This window comes from Amblyomma maculatum, chromosome 1 (assembly GCF_055883805.1).
Source record: "Amblyomma maculatum isolate TAMU_Amacu chromosome 1, ASM5588380v1, whole genome shotgun sequence".
Lineage (NCBI taxonomy): Eukaryota > Metazoa > Arthropoda > Arachnida > Ixodida > Ixodidae > Amblyomma > Amblyomma maculatum.
The window spans coordinates 105,541,716-105,562,633 of NC_139344.1; the positions used below are offsets into that span (position 1 = coordinate 105,541,716).

General features: G+C 44.1%; 2 protein-coding genes across 4 annotated transcripts in view; both read right to left on the minus strand.

Moving 5' to 3' along the window:
• Positions 1-15,919, minus strand: part of Sirt1 (NAD-dependent protein deacetylase sirtuin-1) — a 61,307-nt gene extending 45,388 nt beyond the window's left edge. The window contains exons 1-3 of one of the 2 annotated variants that reach the window (XM_084588764.1): positions 15,728-15,919; positions 14,989-15,123; positions 4,407-4,592 (exon numbers count right to left, since the gene is read on the minus strand). In XM_084588764.1, the coding sequence (XP_084444890.1) occupies positions 4,407-4,592; positions 14,989-15,123; positions 15,728-15,884 (478 nt within the window). In that variant the 5' untranslated portion in view covers positions 15,885-15,919. Of the gene's footprint in view, positions 1-4,406; positions 4,596-14,988; positions 15,124-15,727 lie in introns of both variants that reach the window. The other variant, XM_084588763.1, reaches the window with a different exon arrangement.
• A 1,210-nt stretch (positions 15,920-17,129) lies between these two features.
• The window catches only part of LOC146203426 (uncharacterized), a 41,823-nt gene continuing 38,034 nt past the window's right edge, over positions 17,130-20,918 (minus strand). The window contains exon 13 of one of the 2 annotated variants that reach the window (XR_014703866.1): positions 17,130-17,838. The gene's annotated coding sequence lies outside the window, so the exon portion shown is untranslated. The remainder of the gene's footprint in view (positions 17,839-20,918) is intronic. The other variant, XM_084588765.1, reaches the window with a different exon arrangement.

The following is a 20,918-nucleotide window of genomic DNA, read 5'->3' on the forward strand; positions in this document are numbered from 1 at the left end:
TCCTCTTTAAGGAAAAGTACACGTGCCCTCATTCCCCCGTGTACATTCCCATTCCCTCGTAACTTAAAGAGGTTGGAGGAGGTTTCCCTTAGAAGGATAAGAGCTGGGGCGGCCCTTACCCCGTCGGTAAAATGCCGATGGGAATCGCAAGCAGACATCGGACCAACGACATGCCAGAAGTGTTCCACACCAGCTGCAGAAGTGGATGTTCGCCACCTGCTATGGACTTGTGCAGGGAAAAGGGCATCAAGGACACAGGTTCTGCGTGAAGTGGGACTAACCACAACGAGGGAAGAGGACTTTTCTAAATGGCTCACCGACAACGCTAAGAGCAGGAGCCTGCTCCGGTTCCTCACGGAAAACCATTTACATGAGTTTATATAATATGCCTTATGGCAAACTTGCGTACAAAAAACTATTAAAGGACCCCCCTCCAACCAATAGCTGCCAAGCTATACCATGACGTCACAGCCAACCACCTTGAACCTAGGAGTAGCGCTTGGAATGTGGTTTCTTCGAGCGAGTCCGTGCTGGCAAATAGTTCCTAAATGCTTCGCGAGTTCCAGCAAAAATACATACCTTTAATCAAATTGATCGATAGTCGTTGGCTCATCATAGTACAATAGGTAAAACGAATTCTGATGGTGAATTTCAGCACTGCCGAATTTTCACGAAGCCGCTTCATTGTTCTGCGCTTCACTGCATCTTTTCCAACATGGAGCCCTACGAGGTGACACCAACGGACGGAAGCGACAACCAAAGGTGGCCATTTTGGTAAAAGTCCGCAAGATTGCGAGCACAGAACAACACGTTTTTCTGTTTTATCTTTTCTTTTTCAGTGTGTGCCGCGGCGTCACTGGCTAGAGGGGGGTCTTAAAGGGCTGTTTGCCGCATTTTTCTTGACATGTATCCGATTATAGCTTGCTTTGCTTCGCAACCTGAAACCGAAACTAACAGCGTGGCAGAAGAAATGTGATATCTTATTTACTGAGTGCAAGCAAGTTTCACGCAGTGATATATGTTCACTGATGTCTCATGCATAATTCTGAAGTACAAATGGAGTAAGAGAAATTTGACGCCCCAACCCGTTTAAGGGTACAGTGCGACAGCATTAATGTCTGTTTGCGGTTTGCGTAACGGAATATCATTTATATACATGCACTTTGCTACTCACTTGATCACTAGTCCGATTATCTGTGCCTCTATCCCCTCGCACATGCATACAGTTGTACGCTACCACATTATAAGACCATGACGCTGATAGAAAGCCCTGCTTTAAACAAACTGTACAAAAGTGCCCGCGTGACCTAGTAGTAGCATGCATGGCTCAGAATCTAAAGGTTCTGGAAGGCTGATTCAAATTGAAATGAGCGACCCAAATTTGCCAACTTAGCCATGTCACCTGGTCTTATGACATTATGCAATCTGACAAGCAATCAGTGTCAGGCCATGTCACCTACCAACCACCATCCGCCATGCCCATTTACGCTCACATCAACGCCAAATTTTTTGTAAAATTAATGCTGTTGCGTTAAAAGGGAAGTGCGTACTGATGCTTTGTCATAATAATTGAAGCTGGGCTTACGCAGTGCAATAATGGTGATTGGAAATTTGGGGCACAGACCTACACGCACAGCTGAAAATATTTGAGTACCATGACTTATTTATGGGACCTTGAACTGCTATTCTTAATTGCAACTGCGCTGTTGCATTCTTGTTGCCTTCAAAGTGCGAGTCTGTGGACACCTGCTTGATGTATGCACCATAGAAGTTAGATACTTCTAGTAGCCTGCCCCAGATGTCAAAAATGGGCACCCGCCTCGTGCTAGCTCCCACTGCAGCTTGAAGCATTTTCGACGCCGAAAGCAGGCAGTAAAGGCACAGCGGTGAGCACGTCCCTAAATGATGGGCATTGCACATTTTCTCATTTTCACACACAGCTTAGAGCGCGCAGTCTGGCCGTTATAGAGAAGCATTTGCAATTCTGAGCATTGCAGAAAAGATAACTAGCAAAAAGTCCAAGTATAAGCAAAAGCTCACCAAGGACCTTCCGGTAAGTTTTATCTGCCCTAAGGTGCAGCGGCACGGAAAATGCGGCCGTCACGCACCTCAGTTAACGATTTGAGCGGCTGTACATCGATGGGCACTACACTCACGCCTGCTCCTGTCTGTTGCAGCACACACGTGGCTCTGGCATACACGTGGGGTTGCAGGTATGCAGCGTGGCATGTACACCTAGGAAGTGCCGATGAAGCAGAGGCTTTGGTTGCACACGGGCCATGATGCCACCATAAAGGAGGTACATTCAACTGAAAGCATGCAAATCAATCGTTCTACAAATGGTTCTATTCGCTTGAAATGAATACTTTGATATTTCGAATACTAAACATTCAACTCAAATCGAATATTCACACAGGCTTGCACCATGCCATTCAATGAGGCACAGGAGACGTGCAGGTGATGCAGCTATCTGGCCGTGTCAAGTATTTGCACAGAGAAAATGCGTTGTTGTAACACTTTTTCAGTTGTAAAGCTCCTTAAAGCGGTCACGACACCAATTTTGGGATATAAACTGTCTACTGCATCTTATACCCGATGTGCCAAGCAACTAACCTTCAAAGTTTCAGCTCCATCGGAGCTGCAGATATTTTTAAAACAGGTATTTTCATTTTTTTTTGCGAACCACTTGCTGATCTGGCCCCCGGCGTAGCCAGTGACGACATAAACCGATGCCGCGTCGTCTGTTGCATATTCTCTGCACGAGCAGCGTCATCCACGGTTGCGCTATTTTAGGTGCTATAGTTATGTGAAGCCAATGAAGCAGATAAAACAACAATCATGCTACTAACCGTGGTTACCACAAACTGCTTTTGGATCTCTTAACACATTTAACCTAGGCAATAGCACGGCGCCTGTGGGCGAGATTCAGGAGCACATTGGCGCTCGAGTAAGAAGGCCGCATGAGCTGGGGCCCGCTCGAACAATGTATACACTGTACACTAATACATGTCTTAAAAGCAACACAAAATGCACACAGAGTGCTGTCCAACAGCGCCTTTGTACTGTCTTCGAGTACCAACCTGACAGTGCAGCAGCGTAGTGTATAAGATGCGGCATACTACATCAAGGCACCAATACCCCATCCCGTCTGAGCAGCATCGTTTACGCTGCTCGTTGTCAAGCCCAAGTCTGGCCTCACCCATATCCTAAAAGTAGACGATAAGCTCATGAGACTTACAACACAGGATGCCGCAAGCTTACAGCAACAGTGTCGCCCACAAGCGCGGCTGATGACGGCGTTCTGGCCGTCGGCTTCTCCCTAATTGTCGCTAGGCCTACATTGCTTAGCATTGAAGCCACAGTGGATGGCACTTTGTATCAGCAAGGCGTTTTATTAAAAGGGCCACTCAATCATGAAACTTCTTATCAACCCCATTGTTTTGTAAAGAAGGAAATTATTATTTTCGGCGATGCCACAGCAGAACAAGCGTATGAACACTGGCACCGCACCGGCGGTGGCTGCTATGCGGCTGTAAGCAAATACTCCGATCGCATGGGTCAACATTTCTCAAAAAGCATTTATTTCTAAAATTCCCCTTCCCGGGGTCTAAATTATTACGAGAAAAACTAATTTTAGCATGCTTTTCTGACACAGGCACAAGGGATCTTCCATATGGGCCTGGTGTGCAGAAGCTTTGGCGATACACGTGGCACCGTCCGGGAGGCGCCGCCGAAAAACATGGCTGTTTGAATCCACCACCGTAGGTAGCGCCGACGCTGCACTCAGATTTCATCTTGGTTCCCCGTAAGAATGAAAAAAGTAAACGCTGGCTAAAAAAACACCCTTTGTTTACTGCTGTTTGTTGCCGCAAGCTTCCGCAATCAATATCAACATCGGTATCGCCAGCCCCAGCCACCACAGCGTCCTTTGCGACTGCCAAAGGCACGAGTAGCGTGGTTGGCGTGGTCACACACCGTAGTTGCGGCTCTTGTGTGATCTCTGCTTTATTTTTCACTGCAAACAGCAATCGCGACAAGACGCTGACCGGGCGCATTAAGAAGGCACCGCTCGCGACTGTGCTTGGCTGGATTTTGTCTGCGTGAAACTCGGTGTCTACGGACATTTTATCTTAGTTTCAAGGTGAGTGGGATTTCAAACAGTTTAGACGGGATTGAAGACAACTTGTGGGGTAAACGTGCACCCCAGAACAGCAATCGCCAATACATTTTCTGTCCAAAATGCAAGGCTGATGACTCGTGGAACTGGCGCCGACTGGGAAGATTTTTTTTTTTTTTCCTATGTCGCGTGTATGGGCCGCGCCCTGAAAACTGACCCTCGAATCTGGAAAAAAAAAAAGTGCGACCCTTACACGCGTTTATACGGTAGTATGCCAAAAGAGGCTTGCCTTCACTAGTAGGTTTCCATTCGGCACCGGCCAGGTCCGAGAGGTCCGAGAGGCCAGACAGCTGACTGATGGTTGAGGCCACCTCATCTGCATCATCTTCACAGGTGTCATCTTTGGGAGCCACATCAACAGCACCTAGGGCTCCGAGAAAGAGGTGGCCCGAGCTGTCCACTTCGCGTGCAACGCCTGCTGCAAGATCACCATAAGGAACCACAATGCATGAGCCAGAGAAACAAGGGTTGTCGCTTCACAATAAAACAGTAGCATGAGAAGTGCTCGACACTACTTAAAAAAATAGATATATGGTGTTGCTGCAAACTTGATCAACTAGGTGCTACAGGATACTACTGACACCAAAAATATGCCACATAAGTTTTTGTACACGCATGCCAAAACCATGGTTAGTGACACAGTACAATAAACCAGCAACTGAAGTTGAATGCACCTGAGACAATTCTCCAAGGTGAAATAGGTTTCAATCAAGAAATAAATACTGATTAGTTTAGTTTGGTTTGAACAATCCAAAGCTACTCAGGCTATGAAAGACGCCGTAGTGGAGGACTCCGGAAATTTTGACCATCAATAAATACTAATTAACAAATAATAACATTCACTAGTGTAGCCACATGGCCATGAGGCTCTCTCAAAATCTTTCCAGTTAAGAAGTTTTGTCCTGGTCTGTGGGCAGCCACTCTACCAACCTTCGTAGGACAGCTAGCAGATGGCAAACCAAGCCAAATTGATAATTTCATTCACACCATAGCAAGCTAGGCCCAAGCACTGCAATGCTTGGAATTGACAAAGCTGAAAAACCATTACTTTGTCATGACATAAAAAGCAAAAACAGAATGCGCAGAATAAACATTTGATTTATGAAGACTTTCACATTTGGTCTAAGCAGGCATCATAAAAAGCAGGTAATGCATCCTAAAGAAAGGAAGGTGTAAAGTGTTCAGTTACTGTGCTCTGGTTCTAGTCGATACAAGCATACGACTCCTCTGTGATGTTACATGCAGCTCACAGCAGCATTGGTGGGAATCTTAAAATTGACATGAAAAGTTTGTCTGCTCACATCTAAACTACACATGGGCAAGCCCCCCGGCAGGTCCCACATCGTCACTGTTTGGTAGACAAGATATTATTTTTGTGCAAACCAAAGTGTTGAAGCTGCTTGTTAATGAATACTGGAAATCACACTAAATGCTGTTCCACCAAAAGTCTGCAATCGAATCTTGCTGGCAGGCATCCCCAAACCTTGAGGAAACAAATTATATCATTTGGTGGTCATCAAAACTAGGCCTGTACTCCTTGTTAAAAAAATGCATGAACTGGTAGCTCACACAGGTAGAAAAATGGACTGTAGGCTCGCTTTATTATGTCTCGATGTAGCCTGCAATGTTACATGAATGCATCTGCATGGCAATTAGTTCTAGAATTAGATGCAAAAAATGCAAGGCAAAATAAGTTTCTATAGACTGATACAGGTCAAGAAAAAAGCGACAAATAGCACTAAAAGGAGCCCCCCTCCAGCCAATGGCATCGCTGTGAAGCCGCCGTGTGAAGCCGCAGCACACACGGGTAAAAAAAAAAAAAAAAAAAAAAAGAAGAAGTTCTCCCGCACTCATGGTCTCACGAACTTTTGCCAAAATGGCCACCTCCGGTTGTCGCGTCCGTCCATTGGTGTCACCTCGTAGGGCTCCACGGCATATGCTGTGGAGCCCTATGAGGTGACACCACTTATGCAATGAAGCGCAGGACAATGAAGCGGTTTCGTGAAAACTCGACAGTGATGAAATTCACCAAGAGAATTCATCTTGCCTGCTATACTCTGATGAGCAAACAACTATCGATGGAATTGATTAAAGATATGTTATTTTCCTGGAACTCACGAAGCATTTAGGAGCTATTTGGCAGCACGGACTCACCAGAAGAAACCACTTTCCAAGCGCTACTCATAGGTGCAAGGCGGTCGAGCGTGATGTCACGGTATAGCTCGGCAGCTATTTGTTGGACGGGGGTCCTTTGATAGCTGGATGCCACTTTCTTCTGGACTTGTATCCGACTATAGCCACCATCATGAAAACTAAAGTGCGATCTTGTTCAAGCACATGAGAATTCCTCAACAAAGTAACATCCTGATGAAAATAGCACTGGCACAGGACAAAGCAAGAACACAACATAGACACGTGCTCCTGCTTCGTCCTCTATCAGCGCTGTTCCCATCATGATTTTAGTAACATCTACCTCTCATTGCAAGTAGGCACAGGAGACTAACCTCATAAAATTGATTGAATACTTGGTTTCTTAGGTCCGACAAAACTCTGTCAACATCTAATGCATAAAGAAATATTCCATTCATTTAAACTTCACATAATTCAATGCTTTTTTTATGCTTTTTTTGGGGGTGAAGGTTCAAGCCATCAAGAGTTTGTGGATGGGCATTATGCACGCTTCACTATAAGAGAGTTGCAACAGTAATTCCAAAAATGTCAATTTAAAGCAGGAACTGCAAAGCCAACCATTCTTCCAAACTCTAAACAAGGCACTACACTATCACATGCACATCAGCTATGACCATCAAGATTATGACCAGGACTACATTTCAATACTACTTTTTCAATCCGTTTGATGCACTAACCTTAAGGGCCCCTTTCAGGGTGTTATATAAGAAGTGGGTACGTAATCAAGTTTTATTACAGTTCTAATCCAGGTTGCTCGCATTTTAACGCCTTTCAAAGTCACTGAAGAATGGTGGGTATATGATGGCAGCGAAGGAGTGAGATAGGCCATTCCGGTCTGATGTGGCTCATGGAAAGGAGGTGAAAAAGTTATGGCATGGGTGAAGCTAGTCTAGTAACGTTGAGTACGGCTGGTGCAATGTGATGTGTTCGGAGAATGTGTGCAGATGTATGGTTCTTCACAAATTGAGCTGTAATAATATTTATGAAGAATAGAGATAGGGTGGCAATATGGTGATGGCAAGAAAGACTTCACAAGTTTTACTGTGGTTTCAAGGATGATACACAGACTTGTATGAATACTGGGCATGAATGAAAGAGGTGGCACGACATTTCAAAACTAGAAATGAGATTCAAAATGGTACTGTCTTTGTGGCATCACATACTAAAAAAGGCTGGTGGACATCCAGTACCGCAATATCAATAAATAATGCCACAAAGAAGCACCCTTAACTTCTAGCCTACTTCCTGTTTTGACCACAGCAAGTGAGAAATTACGAGCGCCATAAAACTCAAATGTTACCAAGGTGTAAGGCACACGGCCTAAGAAAAGAGCTGAGGAAAGAGTGGAAACTGACACAACAGAGTGCTGAGCAAACAAATGACACTTATTTGACGCTCTGCACATATAAATACATACGGGCAACCAAAAAATGAATAAACCACTGCTATGAGGACGCTCATGCACTAGAAAACCCCACAAGCAAGGAAACAAAATTCATTTCCCGATAAAGATATCAATGACACGCTTACACAGCTATCGCCCTGCTTCTAGGACCTCTGTTGCCTCAATTTTCTTCTCGCAACAACTGTGCATTTTCCTTTCCTTTTTTTAACTGCAGAATGCACTTGTACTCGGAGAACAATAGGTGCTAAGGTTTTGAGTGCCAGCACTTCCAATCATATAGGCATAGTCCTATCTGGCCAATATAACCACTATTTAATATTTAACATTTAACTTTTTTTTTTTATATTTTGGCATAGTCCTATCTGGCCAATATAACCACTATTTAATATTTAACATTTAACTTTTTTTTTATATTTTTCTGTGCATGCTTTTTTGGGTTCGCCAGGTTTGTTGGTATGCATATGCAAACTTGCTAGCTTTTCCTGGAAAAAAAAAAAAAAACCATGAGTGTCCAAAAAGAATAAAAAAAAGTGAAAAAATTCCTATTTCTTTAGTTTATATTGGCTAGATAAGACAGTGTCCAAATGATAGGCTCAGGCAGCATTGAAACAATGTTGAAAATTCAAATTCTTGAAACCGTAGAATTTATTGCTGCGTGTGCAAGTGCATTTCACAGAGTTGTTGCAAGAAACGAAGGTCAGCTGTGTCAAGAATTGAGGCAACAGAGGTGAAGAAGCAGGGTTTGTGTCCATTTCCATTCTTTTCTCAGCTCTTTTGTAGGCTTTGTGGCATTGCAATGCTTCATGTCAATGCAAAACCAACAAGCTCAGCAATTCATGCTTTCAGCCAAGAGCAGCATAAATGCAGGAAGTTGCAGCTAGTGTGAAACTTCATTAAACTGCATAATAAATTTGTTGCCTCAGTATTTATAGATTAAATTCTACAACGTGGCAAATGATCCTTACATGTCCATTATAAAGAAAAAAATTCCTTGTTCAACAAGTTACAAAGTGCATCATAATGAAGATGGAGAAGAATTTGTTAGCTTATGAAAAAGAAAACGGGTAAAAATAACACTGTGGTTAACAAGTACTTCAGCATGAGTACCGAATGCTCCACAGCAGTGGCATAGTGATTACAGCATCCACCTTTATCTGAGGATGCCCAACAGTGGGCTAGCGCCAGACACTAACAGCACATAATGGGAAAGCAGCCAAGAACAGATATGCGGTAAAAACTTCAAAAATTTTGGCAGAAAAATCGTTCTTTTCAGTCTCTCCAGATTTTTTTCTGCCTTGTGCAGTTGATTACTTATAAATGTTCCTCATATCTTTTACCAGTGTAGAATTTTTTTTTATTCTGACTTTCATCGAAATGCGGCTGATATTGAATCCAGGTTCCAGGCTCAGTACCAAGCGCCCTAGCCACTGAACAAGCATGGCGAGGTTCAATTTTAACAGCAAAATAGCAGACAGAATGAGTAAAATGCAATGTTGGTTTGACCCCTGCTCTACTGCAGCAATCTTACTTCTTTCATTTGAACACGGCACCTGGTGCAATAGCTCAGAGGTTGTACTGCCCAGCTACTGAGCTCAAGTGGAGAATCCGGGCTTAACCCCAGCCACGGCAGCAGTGTTTCAATGGAGGCACCCATGTGCTGTGTGTCCCTCAAAGCATCCAAAATGCCCGTGTAACGCTTCTGTATGCTACAACTCACAATTTACATTCTGCACATTGCACTAGAATCTAATGTGGTACTGGAGAAGTTGGAGTGTAATATGCGCCACTGGTACCAGGATTCAGTTAATGCTAAGCATGTTACCTCAAAGGGACAAACCTGGATATGTGGGAACAATTTAGGAAGCTAGAAGGAAAACCACCATGAATATTACATTGTATATTAAAAGGTTTAACGTCCCAACACAATACATAGGCACCCCATACAGGACTACTACGAATTAATTTAGACCACCTACATGTCTTTAGCATGCAGTTACATCACAGGACAAAAGTTTTTACGTTTTGCCTCCAACCACTAGGCTACATCTGCCGATGAGTGCAGTCAAGTTTTCGACAGTTGGAAATGAACACTTTGTGGTGCCTGGTTAAAAAAAAAATCCTTTTTTGCGGGGACTATGCTGCTTGAACTACCAGAGTGCACAGTCACTGTGACTCCTCATTAGGAACTCCCTTTGCAGTCCGTGCAAGCAAAACGGGTGATTTCAATGCTTGCCCTCTCTAAAGGGAAGTTTACAAATAGCTTTAAAGGTATACTGAACAAATATCCAAGAATATTGAGAAAGCACCACAATTGCATTCTTAAGACACGATTACACTAGTACAGACACAATTCGGGTTAGTTTTGAGCGGATGACTGCATTTTTTATTTTCTGAGCGGCCGCCGGGTCAGAGGCAGCGCGCTCCCGACTGTTAGCCGGCTTCCCTCAGCAACGTCATGGCACCGCGATCCCGCCGCCGCCGCCGCCACCACACCTAAGTTTGTTGACCGTCTACACGCAGTGTCTGTTCCCCCACGCATCGTGAACAATGATGCCTAGTGTGGAATGCTTAACACTAGGGAGGTCGAGGGGGTCGCGTACGGAGGGCGCGTATTGCGGACAATTGTTTGCGCGCAGGGAGGGAACGATGAACTGTGCGCAGGAAAAAAAAAAAAGCACGTCTGTCCCTGCGCTTTACGAGTGCCACGGGGGAAAGGAAAAAATGAACACCGGCCGCGATGGGGGTGTTGCGACGTGATATCCGGTTTTGTCAGAGCTTTCATAGAAGCCCGCTAGGTGCGGCGATTTGAGAAATATTCATTAAAATACTTACTTTCCGCTCATTTCTGTTCATAAAGTGGATTGTTTTGGTCACTTCCAATGCGATATTAACCATCTGCGCTGGAAATCTCGGCGGCAATTTTTTTATTCAGTATAGCTTTAAATCATCCTCTTGTCCATTCTTCCCATTTTGACCTTGTGACCCCATCAGCCATCTCCCAATGACGAACAGAACATCGGTTTGGAGCAAGGTTGCAAGTACAAAATAGGCTGGGAAGACCTCGAACAACCCAAGCAGCAGTAGGTTGTGTAGTACTGTATTTTCCGGTGTATAAGAAGCGATTTTTTTTTTTTACACAGGTTTTGCTAGCGTGTCCTACACAACAGTGAGTCTCATATGGACTTTTTTTTTTTCCGTCTTGCCGTTCCTAGGTGAGCATCATGAAACAGCGACGGTGGCAACTTCTGTGACTATGAAACCTACGATCGTTTCACAGGCTCCAAGCATTATAAATATGAAATTCCAAAAGATGGCAACATCCGCGCTCCTCGCCCATCCACACTGCCAAGGCAAGCAGACTCCCTTTTACAGCTGCCATTTGTAGCTATGTTTGGTAGCTACTGCATGTGTTTTCCACCTCTATGTACTGCGCCATGTGCGCTTCTTGCCTAAGCTAAGCACGGCGATGATCAGGCAGTGATTATGCAAGTGAAGAAGGTGTCTGAGCGCACTGCCAGCAGAAATTGGCAAACTTTCTAATAGTGTGTCCGAAGATGAAGCCGTTGCAAGCGCAAGCTTTGAGTAACAATAGAGTGCAGCTGCTCTGCCTGCACGAGTATTTTGAGCATGAGCTTTGCTTTTTTTTTTTTCTTTCTATCATTTCGTGCTAAGAGTTTTCTCACGGGCACGGAACATTTCACAATAGTCATGCAAGTATGTAAAGTCCCTTTGCCCTGTGTGTAAACTGAAACAACGTTTAAGGCAAAAGCCTTTCTAGTCCCATGGAACGAAATTATGTGCACGAGATCTGTCACATATTGAGAGATGTCTTCTTGTCTAGCATTCCTGACATCTGCGACATGTGCCAAGAAACACCACGCGACAGGAGTGATGGTGTACTGTCCGCACTTGCCGGAGAGTGTGACAGATACTGCGCCATTATTTTCCTGCAAACCAATTATATTTATATGTAGCGCTGCAACTAACGCCAATATGAGGCGAACGATAAGAGGCAAGTGATAGGAGAGGAAGGGTACGCTTTCTTTTTTCTCCTCCTAAGAGGCATCTAAGAGACCCTCTTTTTTTTTTTTTTTCATTGAAAACCTTTACATTTGAGGCTAAGTCTTATGGAAGGTATATTTTCCTCTTGGTGCCCTTTCGCATAAACGTATGTAAGCTGTGGGTTTGTTTGCTTGAGTTATGGCCCTAACAAAGTTCTGTCATTCACATGTGTGGTGCTGATGCCCTAAAGTTTGGCGAGAGCCTGATTTGGCTCATTCTAAGTCCCTGCCGGCTGCTGCTACCTGTGGCAATGTGTGAAGAACCATCAATGAGTGACCATCGAGATGTGTCCTTTGCATTCTTTCTCTACGCTGTTTGTTTAGCCTTTTAGTTGGCCACGCAGACAAAAAATGCCTTAGCTTTACCAACATGCACGTGTATTCACTACTATACACGCGCAGCTCTGCAGCACTAGTTTTGGGTGCTGCAATAGGGCCAGGGGTTTTACAGAGATCTCGAGATTAGTACAGAGTTTTGTAACAAATCTCTCACAAGCATTTGTGCTCTTAACTGCACTTTGTTCTTCAAAGCAACAGATAACAATCGAAACATACAAAAGCACACAAAGAATTATGCAGCACACCATTTTGCAGGAAAGAGTTCTTGCATCAAAACACTCTACCATGTTTTATCTGCTTTATGCCCTAGCCAATGCTTGATATGCAGCAAGAGGCATGGACATAGAACAAATAAAGTAGGTCTTCAAAACGTCCCGCAAATCCTTATTTGTAGCGTTTACCATTGGCAGGGTATCACATAAAACTTGCAGGACTGTACAATTCATTGCCAGCAGTGCATCAATCATTATTATGAGTGAAAGGCACACCTTTAATTTTGTTCAAAATGTTTCCAAATTGATAATGCAAACAGAAAATTTTGAAACAGCACAAGTACAGAAGTAACAGCTGCATTCAGTAGTATGCGAACTGAATGTTACCTTTAATTTCCCTATTGATGTTACCTGTGCATTTTTTAATGGATCTTACCCGCAGTGTATTAAGAATGCACTGTGTAATACTGTATTACTGTACTGCAATACTGTGTAATTTTTCACCGCTTCGGCGGGGAAAAATCTCCACGAACTCAGTTCTTAGTCAATTTGAAATCAAAAAACCAAAAGCCACAAATGCCTGCAGGGTGCCATGCACCTGCAGTGAAAGGCACCGTTTCACTGCAAGAGCATCACCAACAAGAAATGCAATGTACCACAAAAAAATCTCGTCACTATGAACCCAAGTCCCCAGAACAGACTCACCGTTAACACTCCTGCCCATCTTTGCCAGCTAGATTTCAGCGACAGATTTAAAGGCATCAACGTCCCTATGATAACACCCCCGAAAACAAACTGAACTAGCAGTCAGAGCCTGCTTGCTGTTAGCATTGAACACAATACTTGCAATATGCTGCTTTCTTGAAGCCAAAAATAAAAACGAGACAAATGAAGCACAGAACTCTTTATTACGACTCATAAAGCACTATGGAATTCTCAAGACCGTATTTCAATACACTACTGCCACAATCTCAGACTCGGACAGTTCTTCGAAAGTTGCAGGATAATGGGTTTGCTGCTGGGCTGTGAAAAATGTCTAGCACTAGAGCCTCGAACTCTTTAAAGCTCTCAGATGGTAACAAGGCAAATGCTTGCACTTACAAAGACTTAGGCCCAAGTTCCGGTGGCCTAAGTACCTCTAATGACAGCATGTCAGTCCACCTCAGCTAATATGAAAGCCAATGCTACGAATTCTATTTGGCCGCATCGAATCCAGAATCCAGGCTTTCACACAGTTTAAAAAGAATATGATGGCTCCATCCAACACCAAATGTGTCAGACAGTTAATGAAAATGTTTAACACTGCCGGTGGCTGACATGAGTAATTTGGCACAGATTCACAAACACAATCCACTTTAGGCAAATAAACTGAAAGAAAAGATGAGTAAAAATTGTTACTGTGCCAATGGGACTAGAATAAACAGAGCTCGAAATGGAAGAAAAAATTGTCACTCGAATGAAACCAGTTTTAACAGAGGATGCAGCATAGAAACATGCATGCACTATGCACACCTATTAGCCAAAAGTTCAAAAGCCTGGTGGCCTCTAGTAACTAGCAGTTTCAAGAAACCACCAAGACTGCAAGTTGCTTAACACAGCACAAACACCTACAAAGTACGGCAAGGCATGAGTCATAGCACAAAATGTTAGTTGGGTTGGTTTTGGAGTTTAACGTCCCAGGGTATGAGAGACGCCGTAGTGGAGGACTCCGGAAATTTCGACCACCTGAGGTTCTTTAACGTGCACTGACATCGCACAGCAGTGATAACGAGAAACTGTGGCATGATACACGAGACAAAGGCATTCTCTGTTCACTTACCAGCCAAGAGTCCACGACGGCATAACCTTTCAGACCATTTACCAGGCCACCCAAGTGAATGATTAGGTTTGTAGGGTTCAACATCTCAATGTGACTCATGATGTGAGGGAGGGGTCCCAAAATTTTTTCGACCACCTGGTGTTTTAACGGGCACTGACGACACACAGTCCACGGGCATCTTGCTTTTTTTGCCTCAATCGAAAGGTGGCCGTCGCTGCAGAAACCGAACCCGAGCCCTTGGGACCAACAGTCGAGTACCTTAACCACTGCGCCACCGCGGCAGGGTCAAAGCGAATAATGAACGCAACGCTAAACACGAATTCAAAACCTCTAAATACATATTTTTAGAGCCCATTTTAACAACGTTAGCGAACACACACAATAATACCAAAACCAGCAAAGTTTATTTGCAATTCAAAAGTACAACTGCATAGGCCACACCGCTACACAATGTAACCAGACTGTACTGAAATCTAATGCCCTTCGGATTTTATGAAAGCAATACCAAATATTTTCGTAAATTTACATCTGATACAGTGCTACGTCAAGGTTAGCACGGATTTTCGCCAAAGCAGCGCCTAAGCAATCTGAAGGAGAATGCATCGCTTCCCGCCACGAAGTGCAAAATGCAGCCGGCAAACGTTTGCAACTCTTCGAAAATCCGCCGAACCAAATATGTTTTCTAGCGCCAAAACGAACGGTGCACTTCCACGCGGAGAGAGAAGTTTTCTCAACGCCCTTCAGAAGCGCAAACGGAGACGTCATTTGAACGTCCCGCCGCTCACCTGTCACAATGTGGTCATTATCCGGACACACTCCATCAGCACTGACGAGATCACCGCCGATCGTGGAGCTAAGTTCGTGAAAACCGGAATCCCCGTTGCACATTTCTGAATTTGCGTCGCTGGATGATGTTGCATCTGTAAGCGGCGAGAAATCAAAATTAGAAAATGGGCTGTTACCTGCGAACTTACCAGCGGCACCGACCTGCGCGTGCGAATACGCGAAGTACCGTTAGACTATTTCAAGAAATCAAAAAAAAAAAAAAAAAAAAAGACGTCCCATTTACCAGCAAAATCCGCGCTATTAATGAAAGAGAAGATCAGGTCACGCCAAAACCAAGACGATCATATAATTTGAAAGTGAGCAGAACGCACCACTGTCATCAGCTGATGAAACCACGGCATAGCGGGATGTAAACAAACCAACGTGACAGTACGCTCAAAATCTCGTCGCCCATAGCATCGACAGCAAAAAAAAACTAAAACTCATAACAATTTGGCCTAAATACGCGACAATTCACACAAATGGGCTTCAGACCCCGGCAGATCTATAACAGAGGCAACCCTCGCGCGGCAGCGTTCGGCCATTCCTCCCCGGCCAGGAGGGCAGCACACCGCTAGGCCTAGCGCACGGCGCTCATCCAATGAGCGTAGGCCAAGCGGACAAGGCTACGGGTGCGCCGAACGCAGGCCTGACGGTCTATGGGACAAGGAAGGGAACGTTCAGAAAGGTCAATCTTACCCTTCGCCGCGTCCGATGCGAACCTTTGACGCTTAAACTCTTTCGGGGGCATTACTACGTCGTTCGGTATACTCAATCCGAGGAGATTGCTGTCGTTTTCCAACCTAGGGCGCTTATAAGCAGGCGATGCACTCGATGCCTCTCGTCGATCCGCCATCTTTACAAACGTGGGGACTGCGCATGCACGGATTCGCAGGGCCGTCACAGTGACGTCTGCGAGCACGTGATGCTGATGACGCCATAGCAGCGGCCACCGCGCATGTGGAGATGAGCGCGCGCGCTTTTTCGCATAAAATTATTTCCGTTTAATCACCTGCGCCCTCACCGCATTCCCCCCCAAAGCTGTAAAAATAGGCAAAGTTATCGGCGGTTGCTTACCATTGTTTCCATCTTACAAAGTAAGTTTTTTTTTTTTTTCTTTCAGTGAACTATGTCATTACGTCGTATAAGCTGGCCCAAGATTAATTACTACGGCTGCATAACGCTTGATAATGTTTGTTTACATCTCGCTTGAAACCCCGGAGGAGGAATGTCAACCACAAAGTTACTACAAAAATACTACGGTACTGCACAATAGACATTTGCTGAGCAAAATACATATAGGTTCTCATGCCACTGCTAAGTCAAGCAGAACTGCAGTTTATGTCTAATGATTAAATTGGTCATAGCCTCTACTCCATACAAAACAACTGAAACCGTAGCGAATCCAAAACCAAAAATGCCAAGGACAAACAAACTTTTGCTACAGTGCATCAACACTTGGTTCGTCACGTTCGTAATGTTCGACACGCTGGTAACAAGGATAGCAACATCTCAAAGGAATGTGACTAATAAACATTACTGTAGTAGCAAAAAAAAAAAAAAACGCAATTATGGTTGCATGTAAATTTTTTAAAAATCCCGCTACAACTACGCCCATAGCTAAACTTCCATGTTTCTGAGCAAGGCGATCCTGGCCGCAAACAAAGCAGAACTGCAGTTTATGACTAATGATTAAATTGGTCATAGCCTCTACTCCATACAAAACAACTGAAACCGTAGCGAATCCAGAACCAAAAATGCCAAGGACAAACAAACTTTTGCTACAGTGCATCAACACTTGGTTCGTCACGTTCGTAATGTTCGACACGCTGGTAACAAGGATAGCAACATCTCAAAGGAATGTGACTAATAAACATTACTGTAGTAGCAAAAAAAAAAAAAAAAACGCAATTATGGTTGCATGTAAATTTTTTAAAAATCCCGCTACAACTACGCCCATAGCTAAACTTCCATGTTTCTGAGCAAGGCGATCCTGGCCTCAAAACAAATTACATGCAGTTGCACAAAACCTAAACAAAGTCAGTGGCTGATGTCAGAGCTCCAAGGCAGCACATGTGTCTGAAAGCTTCCAAAACAGCCTGCCAAGAGGGTTTGATTTTGAAGAAAAATTTCACAACTGGCATGATCAAAGAAAACTGGTTTCATATATTTGTAGCTCCTAAATTATGTGCAAGAAGGGTCACCTATTTAATAAAACCACCAAGGGAAACAGAGTCACTCAAGAAAAGGTGTTTAACCATAAGAAGTCATTGCACAACAAAGAAATACAAGTCAGTCCTGTCAAGCAAAACCACCATTTATTCAGTTGATTCTCACATACGTATAACAAGTGCAGCAGAAACAAAGCGCAACAAGAAAGACGTACAGTGGTAAGCTGACACTGCTACCTGCACATGATCTCAAATACTGCTATGTCATAAGCCTAATTTTACAGTCACTGACATATCAATTTGAATGGCTCCCTTTGCATATGCAAAATCTAAAAGTAAAGAAAAGAAAACTGCACAAACAAGTGAACAGGCACAGACAAGGCCTTGAGCACCACATTATGAAGCATACCATTAAAAGGCTTTCTGCTACCCCAAATACTGCCATGGAGAGGTAATTACCAGTGTCATGAACATGCACAAGAGGATCCTGAATAAGCTTGGCACACAATTCCCAGAACCTCACCTTCAGAAAATGAGAGCAAGCTAAAGGAACACCACTTTTGCAGATGGCAGTTGAGAAGTCTAGACACAGCCACTCAACACCTGCACAGTTTTGGCACGATGCTAATGGATACATGTCTGCAAAAATAAAAAGAAGAAATTAATTTGATGCCACATAATGTGCACTGAAGTCAACTCCGCATCCTACCACAAAAGTAGAAAGAAAACTTTCCATCATTTTTCATCATTACTCTAAGTATACATGCAAAAATTGTGCATTGTGCATCCCATTGCAACACATGAACTGTGAGGAACTCTGCAACGAAGGGCACTGGAATTATTTAGGCCCCCTCATACCGACATTGCATCGCACATGGGCATTCATGTATTCTACCTCCATCAAAATATGATCAGACATGTCTTTGGGATCAGCAACTGAATGCCAATGCCAATGAGCCACTGCAGTAGGCTAAATATAAAGGTAGAGGACAGTACACATCTCTCAGTATAGAACTTGTGGTAAGTGGAGAATGCACCATTCAATAACAAGCACAGAGTGCCATAATATGCCATAATATGAGTGCAGTGGTGGCATAATATCCCCCTCGCATGCAAGAGGACTGTAGGACTGTGGTTCGAATCTCTGTGCCGTGCAATTCCTGGCCGGAATAAAAAAAAAAAATCCACATGGCGATGGAATTGCATAAACAGATTTGGGGTGCAAGCTACCCAGTGAACACTTCGGGAGACACACTCCCCACCAGATCAGTATTTGAACAGGTGCAATAATTGACCACAACCTCTTATGAATAGTCTAATACACCCCCGGCCCTCATTCCCCAGCAGCTGCGAAGCAACTGACCAGGGCAGCGGTCAGACCTGCAACACAGCAAAGGGTGCTAAGAATCTCTGGCTCCAGACAGGCTGCCATTGGAAACTGAAGGGCACAGACTGCTGGGCGAGTTGGTGCATTGCAGACATGTACTAACGCATACGAACAAGGATGAGAGAAATCTTTTTCGTCCTTGTTCGTATGCACTAGTATGTGTCTGCATTGGAAACTGACCCTAGCAACGTTTAATGTTAGAACCCTAGCTAGTGAGGGCAGTTTAGCAGTACTGTTAGAGGAATTAAAGGGCATGAAATGGGATGTGATAGGGCTTAGTGAAGTTAGGAGGCCAAACGAGGAATATACTGTTACGTTAGACGGTGCATGCACTGATATGCGCATAAGAAGGAAAAAGAACAATCTCTGGAGATTTGGAAAAGACGACGATGACGTTCGAGCAGTGTCGGCTGGTGCCTGCAGCAAAGGCCTGTCGTGTGAAAGCCTTGTATCCCATCTCTGCTCTCTGCAACCTCAAGCTGAACTACCCCCGCAACATCTTGGTGGAGGCGCTTTCGATCCTCTTGCCACAGCTCCTCGTATTTCCACGCCAGAAACCTGGATTTGCACAGTGGACGCCATCTCCTCGAGCTCCGTAACAATAACCGTAACAATAAGCTCCGTAACTGTAATAATACTATATCGAAGGGCGGACATAGATTGTGTTATCGAGGTTTACTGGAGAGACGAAAACTAGGGGTAGGGTTACACAGTAAGGATATAGCTGATAATATAGAGGAATTCTATAGCATTAGTGAGAGGGTGGCAGACATTGTAATTAAGCTTAATAAGCAATATAAACTGAAGATTGTACAGGCCTACGCGCCTACATGTAGTCATGATGATCAGGCAGTCTAAAGCTTCTACAAAGATGTAGAATTGGCAATGGGGAAAGTAAAGAAGCAGTATACAGTACTAATGGGTTACTTCAATGCCAAGGTAGGGAAAAAGCAGGCTGGAGACCAGGCAGTGGGCAACTATAGGGACCGGACAGCTGAACGGGTGGCACCGTCTCTCGGTGCATCGCTCAATTGCTGGCATGCGCTGGCCCCAGCCAGTGCATTGCCAGCGCACTGGAGCTTGCTGTTTGTTGTTGGTTTGTGTGGAAATTGGAAATCCTAAGGTTTAGATGATGTTGTGCGTGAATATATCCTCAAGAGAGCAGGAAGTTGGGCTAGTTGTGTGAATATGTCCGGTGAAACGAAGTTTGGCCAAACAAGACTGGCGAAACGTGGTGCGTTGCTGGCTGCACTGGCAGCTACGCAAACTCGTCGGACGCTTTTAAGTCGATTCATTTCTATGGGTTTCCACACAAGCATGAGTGGCGGGTGACCTAAGCATGGTTCTTTGAAAGGCAGAGGCACGAATCTACGTATTTGGTTACTGTGTGGTCATGGAAAGTGCCGAATTTAATTCCACTTGCTACCGGATGCTTTGTACCTTCTGTTCCCCAGGAGTGACATCACGAGAGTCTCGGAGTCGAAGCCGCACTCCTTCATCTGTAGTCACTTTATTGACAATTGGAAATCGAAGGAACCCAACAGTGTAAGTTACAACGCTAGCATTTCCCCGCCTGTGTACAAGAAAACCCCAGCACGAAAAAAGAAAAGGCAGCTCCACCATCATCGTTCGGGCTGCGTTACGATCTTCAGTGACGGGCAGAGACAATGTTTGTGCAGTTACTTTCGCTGACATAGTCTTAGATAATTTATTTTTTTCTCTTAACAGAAAGAGCAGATAGGAGACATTAACAATTCCTATTACCATGATCTTGTCCTTTTTTCTCTCTTCGTTTATCAACCAATGAAAATGTGCTGAGAGCTCTGCGTTCATACTCTTACAATTTGTTAGCATTTGTTTGTGGCATGTCCATTTCGCCTAATAAAATCACTCATTTCACAGCTCAATCAATACCGCATGGTCACAAAATCTGCTATCGGCTGCATATAAAAGTCGAACAAGAAAAAAATACAACTTGTGGAAACAAGCATAAACGTAGCATTTTTTTTAAATTTCGAAGGCCGTATAGCAATTTTTTTTTGTTTTTCGCATTCACGTTGCACCTGACATGGGTTTACGTATTTTCTCAGCAGCGCCTATTTCCTGGCCCACCTAAATACATGTTTCTCTCATTGGCGTTTTAGTGAACGTGAGATTTCCTGATTGTGACGTAGTAAGACAAGACCATTTTACCTCTCTCAGAAATTGCTTCTATGGCCAATGTAAACAGATTTAGCAGCAGTCCAGCAAGCTGCAGTGACAAAGTTGTAAAAGGAATGGCTTTCAGTTATCTGGATTCCTTTACGTGCAAAGAGAAAACTACCTACAAGGT